General features: G+C 39.4%; 1 protein-coding gene and 1 long non-coding RNA gene across 3 annotated transcripts in view; one reads left to right on the top strand and one right to left on the bottom strand.

Moving 5' to 3' along the window:
• Nucleotides 1-8,433, bottom strand: part of PNPT1 (polyribonucleotide nucleotidyltransferase 1) — a 38,519-nt gene extending 30,086 nt beyond the window's left edge. The window contains exons 1-7 of the mRNA XM_024752983.1: nucleotides 8,273-8,433; nucleotides 3,695-3,755; nucleotides 3,021-3,095; nucleotides 2,201-2,306; nucleotides 1,272-1,321; nucleotides 191-254; nucleotides 42-89 (exon numbers count right to left, since the gene is read on the bottom strand). Coding sequence (XP_024608751.1) covers nucleotides 42-89; nucleotides 191-254; nucleotides 1,272-1,321; nucleotides 2,201-2,306; nucleotides 3,021-3,095; nucleotides 3,695-3,755; nucleotides 8,273-8,433 — 565 coding nt within the window. The remainder of the gene's footprint in view (nucleotides 1-41; nucleotides 90-190; nucleotides 255-1,271; nucleotides 1,322-2,200; nucleotides 2,307-3,020; nucleotides 3,096-3,694; nucleotides 3,756-8,272) is intronic.
• LOC112404858 (uncharacterized) overlaps nucleotides 1-17,145 on the top strand; it is a 189,668-nt gene that overhangs the window by 41,016 nt on the left and 131,507 nt on the right. The window contains exon 3 of one of the 2 annotated variants that reach the window (XR_003004231.1): nucleotides 4,291-4,539. The exons of the other annotated variant lie outside the window; for it this stretch is intronic. This is a non-coding gene — a long non-coding RNA (uncharacterized LOC112404858). Of the gene's footprint in view, nucleotides 1-4,290; nucleotides 4,540-17,145 lie in introns of those variants that run through there. 2 annotated transcript variants of the gene reach the window in all.

Genomic DNA, 17,145 nt, shown 5'->3' with positions numbered 1-17,145 from the left:
GAAACAAATATAATGTTTCTTATTTTCAAAACCTAACTTACCAATAGGTCCATTCCAAGGAATATCTGATAATGAGAGGGCTACAGAAGCTTTAAGGAAAAAGGAAAAAAATAGGAGCTGAAATAAAAATATTTCATCGCTTAAATAAAAAAACAACAGTAATAATTTGAATCTTTATTTTTATACTTACCACCATTAATTGCTAGGACATCAGGTTCATTAACACCATCTACTGCTAACAGATTACAAAGGATCTGGTGCAAGGGAAAAAATTCAAAGCACTTAAAAAAAAAATCTGCTTGATTTGGGAGGATTATCATTTCGATTAACATCTTGTCCTAAAATATAGGAGCACTATATGGTTAAAAGTAGGGCCTTTGTAGTCAAACCCCTTAATTCTGGTTATCATTTAACTACATGCTTGACCATTGACAAATTACTTAAATTAAGCCTCAAAAAGTTTCCTTATCTTTAAAAGGGAAAAATAACAGCATCTTCCTGAACAGTTCTTAGGAAAATTATAGGAAATATTGTGCGTAAAGCATTTATAATACTGAGCATGTTGAAAGTATTCAGTAAATGTTAGCTATGTTAGTAAATGTTACATAAAAATATTGTCTTCTGTTTGCTAAGCATAGACAAATAAATTACACTGTAATAATATGCCTATGTCATGTACTTAGGAAAATAACTTCTTGAGGCAGTGACATCCTTGCAAAGGGATATTTGCAAGGCATATTTATTTTTCTCAAATACATAAAATAGTTACTTAATTAAAGTATATGGGTCATTATTTTGAAAGAAAGTAATATTCACAAAGTATTAAAATATAAGAAAGTAGAGGTTTAGAGGACCCAGTGATAAAAATAGGTAATAAAGATTAGTTGTGTCAACTGTCCTAGTCTGTTACTAATATGACCTTCAAGGCCCAGCCTGAACTGTCCCCACCCACCTCAATCACTCTAACCTTTCTTCAGATTTACCAACTCCTTTCCTGCCTTCGGGCTTCTGTGCTTCCCATTCCATCTTCCTACACTCCTACATTGGCTAATTCCTACTCGTAAATCAGGTATCAGCTCAAATTGACACCAAATAAATGTTAGCTTTTAAAAATTATTGTTTTTAAAAAAACTTAATGTAAAATGTAACAGGATAACCAAAAATTCTTATTTTGTACTGTTTATAATGTTTAGCCTAGGAAGTATTAAATAGAGATTCAGTAAGTCATTTTTGATTGACCTGGAAACAAATAAACCTAAAACAGAACCTACCTGTGTATCATAAAAGTAGCCTGCTGGAAAGAGAGGTCTAATTGAACGATCTGCCAAAAGCAAAAAAAGAAAAGACATTAAATAGTTACTGACAGAAGTTGCTTCACAGTTTAAAACTTTTCCCTCATTAAACAAGCTAAAAAATAATATAACTAGCCATTCAATAAAACAAAACAATAATAACAAAAACAAAACCCTTGGACTAATTTACTGACAGGGTCACAGATAAATGTTAATATACATAATGCCCTAAAGATGAAAAACTAGCAGGGCAAGAGCACCCAAGTGTAAAATTGAGGAGCAGCTTTTCATTCTGGTTCCACAGGCATCAGAATTCATTGCTTATTTGTTATTTATTTATATAAGCAGAGGAAAGAGACTTAACCAACAGTAGACCAAAAGAAAATCCCTCCTTGGTTTTCTGTGTCTGATGAATGCATATAAATATAAAGTAGAAATTTTGGGTAGAAGAGCTATAGACTACAAATGATCCTCAATATTTAAGGATGTCGAAGATTTGACAGGTTATAAACATATTTCAGTAGTCGATGAATATAATGCTTTCAGGAATTACCATGTTGAACATAAAAATGGAAAATACTCAGGATAGGTTCAACAGAGTAGAGGCGTGGGCCACAGAATTTACGTGATTAATAGAGATTCATTCATTTAGTCAACGAATATTTATTGAATGCCTATTTTGTGCTGGGCAGTATGCCAGGTATAGGGGATTCAGTATTAAACAAACAAAAAGTTTTTTCTCTCATGGAGCCCACATGTGAGTGAGGGGATACAGAAAGTAAATAATCTTAGGCAGTGTTAATGTAGTGAAAGAAAATTTAAGAGATACTGTAGAATACAGATGGAAGAAAAGAGATACTAACACAGGCTTATCAGACAGGGTTAATGCCTCTATCTTAATATCTTACCTATTACTCGACTTGTAAGAATTTCTTTATCAGAAGATCCAATCTCTCTTCTAAGATAGTTTGTGGGAATTCTACCTGCTGCAGCAGCCTTCTGTCTATAGTCAACCTGAAGCAGCAATGAAAATGCAGTTCATTCAACTGCTTTTTGTAGTAGCAAACTATTCCCCAAGAATTTCTATATAGGTACAATTCTCCTGAGGTTGCAACAGCATATTCCAGACTACAAGTGGAGAACATTTTGATTACTTTTAGTGTTTTGTATCTCTTAGGGAAAGGAGAGCTGATAGAAATGTTTCAGCAAATGGATTTTTAAAAAGCCTTCCACTTAGATGACTGTGTAGCGTTCCTACTTCCCACAGTAGCTTATCCTGGTCAAGTTCAACATTGCCTTTTTTGTATTACCTCTCTTAGATATAACTCCATTCCCCTTTTCATAATAAAAGAAGCCATAAAATACTAATGAGCTCTTTAGTCTTCACCAAACATATACTTGCAGACTCATACTAAAGGGAAATTTATGAAAGCAATGAATTCATTGCTTATTAAACATCAAAGTACTTGTGCACTTCCACTGTTTTTGTCAACTTAATGAACTTGGACCTTGTAAAGTATGCTTACCACTAATATGAGAATTGGTTATGAAGCAATCATTTTAAATTCTTTTAATGACTCAGTATCAAACAATTAAGGAAAATCCTTTATTGTGCAAAGTTTACACTTTGTACTCCCTAGACACTGGACGAAAATACTACAAATTCTATATTTATGCTATAAATATATATATTTATGCTACAGTTCAGAAAAATCAGCAAATACTTACCACCAAAGGCATGAACTGGGAAGGTGAAGGTTTTGTTTTACTGACCGCTGTGACCATCACTGCAGTGTCACCTGACTTAGTTAAACATAAACAACAACACTGGTAAATTTTTTTAAAATCAGATATTAACATATAAGCAGTGAATGACTGAATCCTCCCTCAGTTAAATGAAGGTAAAAGAAATGTTATTCCATGACACAATGACTATGAAAATAATTATTCACAAGTAGTCCGATCTTAATCCCTTCTGCATGATCATGATCTGTATTAGAATAGTCACTAAGTTTTTCAAAAGCAACAGAACTAAAGGGAAAAGGCTCACTGATAGCGTAGTCACATCCAATCAATTTTCTACTTCTTATTAGGAAATTTAGCCTATAAAAAATTTCCCAAGTATTACTATTGAAGAAACCTGTAAAATTACTTTCTCTAGAAAAGCATTACAGAGTTTACAAGAATAAAACAGAACCCCAAGTTTGGAGAGATCTTAAAGTTCATTTAATATACCTAGTCCTCTGACTCCCTGGTTGTCTGGAATGGTTCTGACACTAGAAATGGTCTGAATTAATTTCCAATACCAAAATTCTAAGAAGTTACATGATGTTGTAAAGATATTCAGTACCAGTCTTGATAACCATTTTTAAGATGAAAATTTAACAACTTGGACTTTTTACCTGTACTATAGCAGAGCCATCTGCAAATCTGGCCAGTTTTCCAGAGGATATTTCTAATTTTCTGTTTAAAATAAAAATTCAATACAAAAGGACTTAGGTCATCAGTACAATTCCCAGCTTAGTATAAAGCAATTAAAGATTCTAATAGAAGAACTAAAGGTTACCAAGCCCCACAGGCCCCCAACCAGCAAAAAACAAACTAAAAAGGGATAGAGTTCACTATCATTATTGAAGATACAGCGGAATTTAAGAGCTGCTTTAGGAAAAACATAGAAACCAAGGCACAGGATAATCTGAATGACACAGTATTTCTGGGGTGCAAAAGCTTTCTTCTTCTTTTTTTTTAAAAATAATTTTTAGTGGAGTATAGTTGCTTTACAATGTTGTGTTAGTTTCTGCTGTACAGCAAAGCGAATCATTTATATGTATACATATATCCCCAGAAGCTGTCTTCTTAAGTGTTTTTCCCATTTACCACCTTAGTCTCTTTTGTTTTACCACCCTTGCCTTGTTGATTAAAGTAGCCTTTTACCACACAAACTAGATCATTTCTCTCCTTAAATCCTTTAAAATTTCCCTCATTGCTTTCCAAATAGAAACTCCAAGATTGACTGCAGACACCTTCATTTTCTACAATGGTGCCAAGATAAAGTCAATGGGGGAAAGAAACAGTCTTTTCAACCAATGGTGCTGGGACAATTGGATATCCATATGCAAAAAAGTTAATACAGTTGGACCCTTTCCTCGTATTATAAGTAAAAATTAACTCAAAATGGATTATTGACTTAAATGTAAAAGTTAAAACTATAAAACTCTAAGGAAAAAAACACAGGAATAAATCTTCATAAATTTGGGTTAGACAACGTCTTCTTATAGATGACATCAAAAGCACAACAAAAGGAAAAGAATAGATAAATCTGACTTCATCAAAATTAAAAACTTTCATGCTTCAAAGAATATTATCAAGAAAGTGAAAGAAAACCTACAGAATAGGAGAAATTATTTTGAAATCATATACCTGATAAGGGACTTGTATCTAGAATATGTAAAGAATTCTTACTACTTAATAAAAAGAAACCCAGTTTTAAAAACTGGCAAAGGATTTGAACAGATGTCTTTTCAAGGAAGATCAACAAATGGCCAACAAATAATGAAAATATGCTCACCATCATTAGCCACTAAGGAAATGCAAATCAAAACCACAATGAGAAAAACAAAACAAAACAAAACAAAAAAAAACCACAATGAGATACTGTTCACATCTATTAGGATGTTATGTGTTGATGACGATGTGGAGAAATTGGAACTCTCATACACTGCTGATTGAAATGTAAAATGGTGTATCTGCTTTGGGAAATAATCTGGCAATTCCACAAAAGGTTAACAAAGAAGTACTATATGACCCAGCAATTCTACTCCTGTATATATCCAAGAGAAATGAAAACATATGTCCATGTAAAAATCTGCACATGAACCTTCACAGCAGCATTATTAATAACAGCTCCCCAATGGAAACAACCCAGATGTCTGCCAACTGACAAACGAGTGTATCAAGGAAGAGAGTACGGATACTGACAAGGCTGAGCCAAGGAGTGGACTATCCCCACCCTGGCTAAGAATAAGCCCTCCCAATTGTATCAAAAACCAGGAGAGAAGTGGAGCCAGGGAAGCACTGTTAAAAGCTTCTAAAGCTAATATACAGCATGGGTTTGAACTGCAAGGGTCCACTTATACATGGATTTTTTTTTAGTAAACACAGTCTTCGGTTGGTTGAATCATCTGATGCAGAACTATGAATAGGGAGGCCTGACTATGGGACTTGAGCATCCTTGGATCTTGGTACCCACGGTGGGTCCTGGAACCAATTCCACACAGATACTGAGGGACGACTGTATTTACAATGGGGACTGAATGAGTTGGTGAGAGAAAAACAAACAAGCAAACAAACAAACCAGCTCTGCAGTACCCCCAATGTTCTCAAACCCATGCTTGATTTATAGTCAAATACCAAATCCTCCTACTTTCTTTGTTCCCTCTCTTGAGTCTAGCCAGTGTCTCCTTTAGGGATCCTAGACCACCCACCAGATAGTCCTATGGTCCTGCCTTGGTGATTGCCCTAATTTAAACTGTTTTTTCCCCAGGTGTGTGCAATTTATAGTATGTAAAGAACCAGGTGGTTACTTTCCTGGTTACTTGTGGTTACTTGTCTCATGATCTCAGTTGGTGCTAACTGACCTATGTAATTTTTTCTGTATAAAATACCTTCAAATATTAATACATAATAGATTGCTAACACATCAGTGGCAAGTGGCACTGGGTGGCTATGGAACTGTATGAGAAGGAGATTTTTGAGCTTTTTAAATGTTGAACCATGTGAGTGAATACCTAATCAAAAAATACTTTTGAAAAAAATAAATAATAAAAAGGATAAGATGAGCAGGGAGATCCTATTGGTGGGCAGAAGAGTGGGAGGAGGCAGCTTAGGAAGATAGAAGGGAAAAGAGGAGCCATCTGCCACAGGAAGTAGAACTCCAGGGAGAGAGATGTGCTTAAAGAACATTTTTAGAAACACTTGCAAAATGGTATGGAATGTAACCACCTTACTCCAACTTCCACCAAGAAAAATTCAGTAGTATTGATACAAAACTCACCCCACCCCCACCCCTGCGAACAAAACAAAACAAAACATCCACCTTTAAGATTTGGCCTTGCTTTGTTGCTAACTCACATTTCATCTTTTCACTCCATCCACAGTAAGTTATTTGTAGTTACTCAACGCACTCTCTCACTTCTCTGCAATTGCGCTTGCCACTTTCTCTGCTACCTTCTCCTTGCCTTTCAGGATTCACCTTGAACAGTAAGCTTTAGGGTGTGATAAACATCCCTCTGTGCTCCTTCAGCACCCTGTTCATACCTAATACCTTTCCCACACTGATTTTCTCAGCACTGAACCTCTGTTTATCTTACTTCCTCATCAGACAATCTCTGGTGCCTTGTAACTCAATATCGTAGATGCTCAAAAATAACTTGTTGAAATGAAAATTAAAGTTACCCCAAAGGTTACTGTAAGTATTAAATACATTTACCACAGTAGTATACAACCTCCTAGGGCACTGTAAAGAATACATATAACAAGTATAAAGTATGTGGTACATAGTAATCACCCAAAAAAGTTTGCTGCAAACAACAAACTTATGACAAAGAAAATAATTGATTTACCCATCAGGTATGATATTTATGAATCTCATTGTTACAACACACAACACAGGTTTAAAAAGAGGTTACAAAAGAGGTCCAGGTTGACTAATAAATGAAAGATTCAAAGTAGATTATTCATGAAAAATTTGGAGGGCAGAGGCTAATCTTGTTGCTCTGAATCCCTCATGCCTAACAAATAGGAAATGTCTGTTGAGTAAAATGTTCTGGGGCATTTCTTCAGAGAAGAATAAATGTTCAGTCCTTGAAGAATGGAAGAGATATCTTTTCCCTCAAAAAATCAAAATCAAGGAATGCCAGAGGTGGAAAGACCTTAGAGATCATCTAGCCTAGAGGTCAGCAAACTACAGCATGTTTCTTTACAGCCTTTCACCTAAGACTGTTTCTTACATTTTTAGACGGTTTATAAACACACATGAATATGTGATACAGTATTCAGCCCACAAAGCCTAAAATATTTCCTATCTAGCCTCTTACAGAAAAAGTTTGCTGAATCTTTATCTAATTCAGTCTCTTCATTTGCGGGGCAGAGAGGGAGGGCTGGGGGGGCCGAAAGTGGTGAACTAACTTGTTTAAAGATCATTCAGTAACTTAGGGAGGAAGTCTTGGATTCAAAGCCAGATTTTCTGGCTTTTGTATGAACTAGGATCAAAGTTTTTTTAAAAGTACACGTGAAAGGTGTAGATATATAAAGTAAGCATTAGCAGTTTTATTTATTCTAAAAATGAATCCGGTAGTTTTTAAAAAGTGATTTTCGACATGAATTCTGGCAGACAGACCCCTAAAGAGAGTAACGGTTTGAAAAACAAGTTCAAAATCCACCTAGCCTCATAGTACTAGTTTTGGTTGACTCTGAGCAAGCTACCTAACCTTCTCTGAGCCTCTGTTGTTTTAATACATTTACTACAGGCTTAAACATGAGAGTATCATATAACCGGCGTTCAATAAACTGACCTTGCCCTTCCCTTTCTACCCAGGGTCATACAGGCCAAGCTTTTTAGGCAGTAAACTGAATTGGATGACGTAAGCATCAATGATCAACGCATTATCTTTTCATTTCATAGCCCAGGAGTCCCCGAAAATAAAGGGAACGGAAAACAGGTGGGCAGCTGGGGAAAAGAAGCCCGGAGTGGGGCAGAAGGGAGGAACAAGAAGCAAAGGGCACGAGGCTGAGACAGCACGAGAAGGAGGGTGCCAAGAGACAGACTCAAAATCCGGAAAGGGAAATTTGGAGTTTAGGTTTGGGATAAAGAGGGGGAAAGAGACCTGGGGTGTCGGATTCTTACTCTAGGAGGTGAATGTACTCGGGCTGGCCTGTCATGATGCCTTGTGAAAGAACAGAGAACGCACACCGTTCCTTACCTGCTGCCTAAGTCCACGGCCACGGTTCGCGACCCCGCGCCACCCCATAGTGCTCGCACCTGCAGCTGGGTGAGTGTCCAACCCCGCCCTGGCAGATGGAGGGGACCATGGCCCAGTGGCCGGAGCCAGACGCACGAGCAGCAAGGTCTGCAGGCCGCCATGACACCCGGCAAGCGCTCAGCCCGGGCCGCGCCCTGATTGGCTTGCTCAGCAGGTAGTGGGCAGAGCCTAATGCAGTTTCGTTTCCGCGGTGCCGTGGGGAACGCCGGGGAAGCGGATACCGGGCCGCTTTCTACGAAACCTAGAGAGGGCCAAACCTATCTGAACGCGATTGTGACTTAACCAGTCCTTCTTTCCGTATTAGCCAATGAACAATTAGAAAAATAATGTGGGCTTTTTGGTTGTTTTTTGTTTTGCTATAGTAGTTTAAAAGAAAGTCCTAGAATAATGTAAGTGTTTAATAAGTAGAGTAAGTATAGTAGTAATAGAAGTAATCAGAAAACACATTATTATTTGGCTTATGGGAGCTGAGAATTAGCGCAGTGGGCCATGGAAAGAGATCTTTCTCTCTCCCCTCCTTTGCCCTGGATTTTATTTTATAAATTCAAGCAACAAATATATTACTGCGAAGGTTTGCGTTAATTTATTTCTAGTAAGTTAATTTCACTTCTTGTTGACCTATATCGTCATTTTGTATATCTTTATGATCATTTTGGATTCATCTTACTTTCCACTGATAATATTTAGCAGTTTATTCCTCTGCCTGTTTTGGTGAAGTGTTAATACTTTCTAAACCAACTCTTAAATGCAAAGTGCTTGCTACTATTTAAAAAAAATGTTTTGGAAAATGAAAAAGGTTTTTGGAATTTGAATTTGATCCATTTCTAGGGGGTGGATAAATTTCTCCCACCCCTCTTAATCTGCCTGTTGGAAAATCTTTACGTGGTTCCTGGAATGAACCAATGATCATTTTTCTACTATGAGGGTCATATTACTCTTTTAAGGTCATAATCCCATCCCCCCCAAAGAAATACAAACAAAATCCAATGCACATTCCAGCAGAGTTTTAAGAACAAAAAGTGTTAACTCCAGACAGACAAATTATAATATTTGGTGGCAAAGCAGCTCCCTTATACCTTGCTCTCAAGAGCTATTATCACTGATTTGGAATTTCCATACCAATAGAAGGGATTACTGTTAACTCTATTTATAGGTATTTAGTGTTAAAGTAGTTTTTGCCTCTTCCTCTACCTTTGACTTTACCTTGTTGCCAGTGTTTCCAAGACCATTCCATTGAGACCTGTTATAAGGACAAATCTATCAGAATCTACCTGCCACAATTCAACATGATTTTAGATTTATAAAATAAGAATACTAAATCACCTTTTGGTAGAGTACCTAAGTACTATATAATCATTTTCATTTAGGCAGTATTGCCTAGTAGTTTAGAGCATAGACTTGAAGTTGTTACCAATCCCCAAAGGGTCAGTGACCCCTCAATGGGTCCTTTGCCTGGAGTTGCAAATGCCACTCAAATGAAACCAGGTTCAGTATAGCACAGCAGAAACTTTTATTGATTAAGGAATTGAGAAAGGAGAGCTCATGCTCTAAAAATACCTTCTCCCCAAAGGGAGGGGAGTAAGGGAATTTTAAGGGGTAAGAGGCAGATAAGTCATCAGGGCTGTAGGAAAGGGTAGAGATTTCCAGGGGCAGCTGGGGGTAGCTGGGGCATACGCAGTTTTCCATGCTTCTTTGCACAAGGCATGAATTGTGCCTAGCAGAATACAAATCCTCCCTTTGGGCAGAGATTATAGCACAGTAATTAAGCAGAGGTAACTTTTGGGTACTTCCAGGTCTTGTGTGTGTAGGTGCGTTCCTGTGGTCAAGTCAGAGCTGGTTCAGGACAGTTGACCACTACCTATCTCTTAAAGCAGAGCTACAAAACAGCTCTGTCAAACACCAGGTGATTTGGAAATAAACAGATAAATCAAGGCAAGGATCCATTAGCTCTCAGGGACTGGTACGAATGACAAAGTATCTCCCTTCTCCATTCCTTGATGAATGAATTAAGTTTCTGCTGTGCTATACCAAATCTGGTTTCATTTGATTGACATTTTCAACTCCAGGCAAAGGACCCATAGACCCATTGAGGGGTCTCCGACCCATTGGGAATCGGTAACAAAGTTAGTCCTGAATGGTCCCAGTCTTGGCTTTGCCATTTGCTATCTCTCTGAGCCTCAGTTTCTTCATCTGTAGAAATGGATAATACAAATCTCAAAGGATTTTTGTAAAGATTAAACATGACAGAGGATGTAAGATGTTTATCATAGTACATGGCGCATTGTCAACAACTCAATAAATGGTAGATTCAGCTTTGATTCAGCCTTTTAAAAAATTTTAATTTAATTTATTTTTTATACAGCAGGTTCTTATTAGTTATCTGTTTTATACATATTAGTGTATATATGTCAATCCCAATCTCCCAATTCATCCCACCACCACCACCCTGCCCCGCTTTCCCCCCTGGTGTCCATACATTTGTTCTCTACGTCTGTGTCTCTATTTCTGCCTTGCAAACCGGTTCATCTGTACCATTTTCCTAGATTCCACATATATGCGTTAATATACGATATTTGTTTTTCTCTTTCTGACTTACTGCACTCTGTATGACAGTCCCTAGGTCCATCCAAGTCTCTACAAGTGACCCAATTTCATTCCTTTTTATGTAATTCAGCCTTTTCTTAATTTTCCCTCTAGTTTCCTCTGTTTGAAATACTGAACAACCTTCTTTCCTTCAGAAACTAATCATGAATCGGTTAGCTTTCATCCAGTTGGAAATGCTAGAAAGCAGAATGTGCACATTAAACCCAACTGTTTCCTCACACCAATCCAAAATAATTGAAATGGTAGTAATTGGATCATAAACTCCAAGGCAAATGTGGATAGTGAAATCTTGTGGCAGAGCATTATTATGAAGTAGTCATACAGATGATCAGGCTATGTTTACATTAAGCATTTTAAGACTGACGTAGAAAGAAATGTATAAAATGTTTAAATTCTTGTGGTTGTAGCTACTGAAGCTATGACCCATGAGGTTCAATCTGAAATTGAACCTCACATTCTAGAAGTATAGTTCTGCCAAGTCTAGTTTGAGAGTCAAAATATAATTTAAAATCAGTTTCTTTACCTTGAAGCACATTAACGGTGATCCAATTTAAATCCACCAGCAATGTTTTTCAGATCTCCTTTTCTCTTTTCTTCAAACTCCAATGAAGCTGCATCAAAATAGTTAATACCACTGCACCCTCTGAGTAGCAATTTCATTTAAGTAAAACACCATTGCATTAAATGATCGTTAATTAAAATTTAATTTGGTTTGTAGTTTGGTTTAATTTTGATAAATATTTATTTATTTATTTTAGTTTTATGACTAAGCTACCAGAATAAGGAACTTATGTTTTGTTATATATTTGTGCATATTTAAGCAACATAATAAAAAGTATCTTCGGACACTGAAGGGTTACATGAAATTTTTTTTTCTTGAAAGAATGTAGCGTATTCAGCATAAAGAAAGTCTGCTCAACACCATTGCCAGAGGGAGCTTTCTAAATCACAAACCTAAATGTGTCTCTATCTTTTTTTTTTTTTTTTTTTTTTGTGGTACGCGGGCCTCTCACTGTTGTGGCCTCTCCCGTTGCGGAGCGCAGGCTCCGGACGCGCAGGCCCAGCGGCCATGGCTCACGGGCCCAGCTGCTCCACGGCATGTGGGATCTTCCCAGACCGGGACATGAACCCGTGTCCCCTGCATCGGCAGGGGGACTCTCAACCACTGCGCCACCAGGGAAGCCGCTGTGTCTCCATCTTGATTAAACTTCTTCTATGGCTTCCTAAATCTTTAATCTACATGATAAAATCTCAACTGCTTTGTGTGGACTATGAAATTTTTTCCTATTTAGCCTCATCAATTTTGACTTACTACCCTACTTCTTTATCTCCCTTTCCTCATTTTTATTTTATTTTATTTTTTTGACCACATGGCATGCAGGATCTAGTTCCCTGATCAGGGATCGAACCAGTGTCCCCTGTAGTGTAAATGTGGAGTCTTAACCATTGGACCACCAGGGAAGCCCCCCTCTCCTCATTTTATATTCCAAGTAAACTGAACTACTTGTTCTTCTCTAACATATCACCTTCTCTTTTGCCTCCGTGCCTTTGCATGTATGATTCTCTGTGCTTTGCACACATCCCCTCTCAAGTGTCAGTCTTGCAAACTCAGTCTTCTGGTCTCAGCTTCAATACTATTTTCTCAGACTTCCCCAGACTGACTTATGGGTACAGTCTGTCTGTCCTCCCACTTATTAATTAATTCACATAGTCATTATTTCACCCATGGAAATGAATGTGGGAATAGGTACTGCATAGTGGTTAAAAGGGCTGGCTCTGGAATCAGATTGTCTAGGTTTGAATCTCACCTCTGTCACCTCTTAAACATGTGCCTCTTGGTAAGTCACTTACCCTTTCTATACCTCCTTTTCCTCATTTGTAAAATGAGAATGAAAAGAATATCTTAGGGTTGTTATGTGGATTTAAATGCAGCCTTATTTTTATGGAACTAAGCATGGTCCCTGGCACGTGGAAAATGTAATATTTATTTATTTTTAATTAATTAATTAATTTTTGGCTATGTTGGGTCTTCGTTGCTACGCGTGGGCTTTCTCTAGTTGCAGTGAGCTGGGGCTACTCTTTGTTGCAATGTGCAGGCTTCTCATCATGGTGGCTTTTCTTGTTGTGGAGCACGGGCTCTAGGTTTGTGAGCTTCAGTAGTTGTGGCATGTGGGCTCAGTAGTTGTGGCTTGCAGGTTCTAGAGCGCAGGCTCAGTAGTTGTGGTGCACTGGCTTAGTTGCTCCGCAGCATGTGGGATCTTCCCGGACCGGGGATTGAACCTGTGTCCCCTGTATTGGCAGGTGGATTCTTAACCACTGAGCCACCAGGGAAGTCCCAATGTAATATTTATTAAATACCTGCTTTATGTCAGGCACTATATCCTAGGCTCAGAGGATATAAGGGTGTCAAGACAGTCATAGAGCATAAAAATCCCTGCTTTATGGAGCTTGCAATATAGTATGAGAGATTGACAAAAACACAACCAAATAAACAGAAAAACTAGAGTGTGATTCATGCTAAGAAGGGGATAAGCAGGTGTGAAGATAGAAAATAGTGGGATGAAGGCATAATTTACATCAAATAAGGTGCCCAGGGAAACACTTCCTGAGGAGGAAACATTTAAGCCAGCCTGAAGGATGAGAAGGAGATGGCTTCTGAGACATGGGGGCCAGGTGGGAGAAGCCACTTGCAGGGGGATGGTTACCCCTAAGTCAGGAAAGGGTTTGGCTTCTGTGAGGACATATGGAAAAGCCAGTGTGGCTAGAGAGTGGTAAGCAAGAATGTGGCAGTCGCTGTCAAAACGGTTGGAGCTGATTCAAGGAGAGGACCTAGAGTAATAAGAGTAATCAGCATACCAACGATGTCACAAGCCATGGAAATGCATGATATCACCTAGAGAGAGGTTAGAAAGAAAGAAGAGGCCTGGGTCTGAGCCCTAAGGAGGGAGAGGCTGCCAAGTCTATGGAAATGGAGCCAACCTTGTTGCAGGAGGAAAGCTAGGATGTACTATGCTAGGTATTTTCCATTTGCACCTGCTCCGTCCATTTTCTACCCTTTTCAGCTCTGCCCTGTTCCGCAAGGGGCTGATTTATGGCTTGTAACACCCCGACTTCCTGGCCCTCTGACTTTTGGTTGGGTCAGCCAGTGGGAGACACCAGCAGGAGATCAAAGGACTAGAGGAGAGAGAAATTAAAAGCACAGAACCTTTATTCCTTGTGATGTGGCAGTGACTGCTTCCGCCTGTCACTGCAGCACCTTCCAGGTGGCCCTGCTTGCTTGACTCTAGCTATCACTCCAATTATACTGTTTCTCCTCCTTGCTGCTTCAAGCCTTAACAGCTTCCTCCTGTTGCCCATCTCTCAGTGCCTAATCGTTCCTCATTGTTAGTTCCAGAATCTGCCTTCCCCTCTCTAAATAGTCCTTTCATTAAATTCTCTTAGAACTCGTTTGAGTATGCCCTCTGTTTCCTGCTTCCCTTTCCTGCTCCTCAGAGAGAGTCTCTCTTCACTCTTTTGTGTCTCAGCAGTAGAACACCGTTACTTGTTACTAGAAGCATGTTACTCTGGAGGTGAGAGTTGAGGGGTATGCTGTTCTGCTTAACCCTCAGTCTTAGGAAGGTATTATCTCCCTGGATCTTGGGTGGGAGTAGCATTCTCAGTGCTGAAGCCCCTCTTCCAGGTGTGATTCTGGGCCCAGCATGTATTCTGCCTCTTCCCCAGAGGTAAAGGGTTATATTGTTTCTTCTCCCATGTGCAGTGGGTTTTCACAGTGCATTAGGGTGACATTTACCTTCCCACAGTGGGTAAGGCTTTTTTTCCTATGGGGAGGTAAGGGAGAAGGATCCAGTGGGGCTTCTGCCTTTCCCGCAGTGACTGCTGTCCTCCTTCTCCAGGATTGCACCAGGAAGGACACTTTCTCAGGACTCCTGCTCTCATCCTAGGCTTTTTTGTGAGTGCCCAGTGAGGTCCACGGAGAAGAGCCTGTGAGTGGTTGTGAATTTGTCTTGTATCTGCAGTGTCCAGGGGTTCTATAGTCTTTTGGCAGCCCACACTTGGCCTTTAGCAATTGGTTAAAAATGGTAGTTGAATTCTTCTTGCCAATGTCTTTTGGTGACTGTGCCAGGTAAGCAAGGGCTTATGGCCTGTCTCTCTTTGGAGGCTCTTATCTTTCCTTAGGTTTCAGATTATCTGGTTACTCTGTCATTTTAGCTCTCTAATGGGTTCTAGAAGAGTTGTGAATTTCCAGATTGTCAGTTGTTGTTGTTATTTATAAGGATGGGATGCTGTTTCAAGATTTCTGCATCCTAAGCAGAAACCAGAGGTCTCACGTGTAATTCAAGACCTCTCCTCCCCACCAGTCCAGAGAGGTGAAGAAAAAGTAGAATTTGTTCTTTCATTATTTTATTTTTTAGCCTCATCTTGCCTCCATAATTTATGGTTCTTCCAGGATTGGAACAAAGGAGGAGAGAGCAGAGAGAGATGAAAGATTTCAGTTTCTGGAGCCAATGGAGTCCTTATTTGACACTGTCTGGTTTTCATGTCCCCCATTACTGCAGGCGTCCAAAACCTGGCTGTGATATGGGGTGTATTGTGGGACCACCTCTGCTGAGACCACCAAACTGCACAGTTTCCTAATGTGGATACTTTCTGGGTGACATTTTGTGACCTTCCCAGCTTCTGCTCCTGGTGTTCTATTGCACAGCTTCTTACTGCTGAGATCCTTTTGTCTTGGCTTTTCATCAAAATAGCTTCCCTGGGTTCTCTTGGCACACGAACTCACACATCCTTTCCCCCCAAACAGGTAGCACTGTAGCTTATTTCAACCACTGACCTCTTTTCTTGCCCTGCCATTGCAGGTGGCTCCAGTCAGTCTCTGGCCTCCAAATTCTCTTATGGGGGAAGCAGGCACTAGAGTCCATATTCTTAAATGTCCCTGTATGACCACTTTGTAGTAGCAGGATGGACTCTCACCCAAAATTTGGTTGGATGTCAAGACTGATGTGACACCTCCACCCCCTCCTCCATCCACATACCAAGTGAGTATGAAAAGGTGTATTACTTACCTAATAAGACTTACGGGGGAAGCAAGACAGACTTCACAAGCTGATTTGAAAATGGCTTGAGAAAGCCGGGAAAGGAGACTGGCTTGGAGTTTCTATTGTGGTTATGAAGTGGGGCAGGGGTGAGTGTCCCTATGTGTGGGTGGGCAGAGGTTTGTGTGCTTTGAATTTCCTGCTGCTGCAAAAGGAGGGAGCACTTGAGCTTTCTTAACAGTGTCCCAGATGTAAGGCACAAGGAGAAGAGGGACAGTGGGGGTTACAAGTCATCAGCAAACATCAAAAAAATGGATTCAAATTCTTTATTCCAGTCCTCCAGCTCTAGGTGACATATGTCAAGCCTTCCTGAGAACTCTCTTACTGTGTTTGCTCCTATTTCATGGCATCACAGGGCTATTTTTTTTTTTTTTTAATTGTTTGGCTGTGCCACGCAGCATACAGAATCTTAGTTCCCCAACCAGGGATCGAACCTGTGCTCCCTGCAGTGGAAGCATGGAGTCTTAACTACTGGACGCCAGGGAAGTCTATTCTATAGCTTAATAAATGTTTAGTTGGGGAAGGAAATAATATTTTTCTAATTCTCTTTCAGTGGTTCTCTTGAGCTCCCATTGCTTAGTTTGGTTGAGGGTGGGATGAGCAGGGTGGCTCTGTATTCCTCCATGGAAAGGGCAGGAAAATGCCACATCTTTCCTAACTAGGCTGGCAAGTCTCTACCTACATAACTTTCTTTAATTAGAGTTCCAAATTGTTAGTGTCCTCTGTTTTGGCTGGAATGGGTGATGGGAGTTGATAATCATGGACTGGTTCTGCTGTCTTGGATCTTGTAGAATGTTGGGGTAATTATGACTGATTATTTTCATTTTTGGAACCTTAACTGAAATTCTGGTACAGTAGGAAAAGTCCTCATTTAACATCCTGTTTTACACATAATGGGAGGAAAGTTTCCTTCACTGAAATGGGAGAGAAGGTGGGGATAGGAGAAAATGTAGGTGAGTTTGAAGGCTTGCCTAAGGGAGAATCAAGGAAATTTGTCTTACTTCAGTATCTTTAATGAAGTTTGAGGTAAGGCCAGTAGCTGAGATTTGGGGGTTGGGGGAAAGAGAAGATATATGAAGTTTAGGAAGAAAGTTATTTTGGGGGATAGAAAAGTGA

Source organism: Neophocaena asiaeorientalis, unplaced genomic scaffold, assembly GCF_003031525.2.
Source record: "Neophocaena asiaeorientalis asiaeorientalis breed wild unplaced genomic scaffold, Neophocaena_asiaeorientalis_V1.1 scaffold100, whole genome shotgun sequence".
In the NCBI taxonomy this organism is placed as follows: Eukaryota; Metazoa; Chordata; class Mammalia; order Artiodactyla; family Phocoenidae; genus Neophocaena; species Neophocaena asiaeorientalis.
Note: the sequence above shows the minus strand (reverse complement) of the source record. Positions and strands in the feature narration are given on the sequence as shown.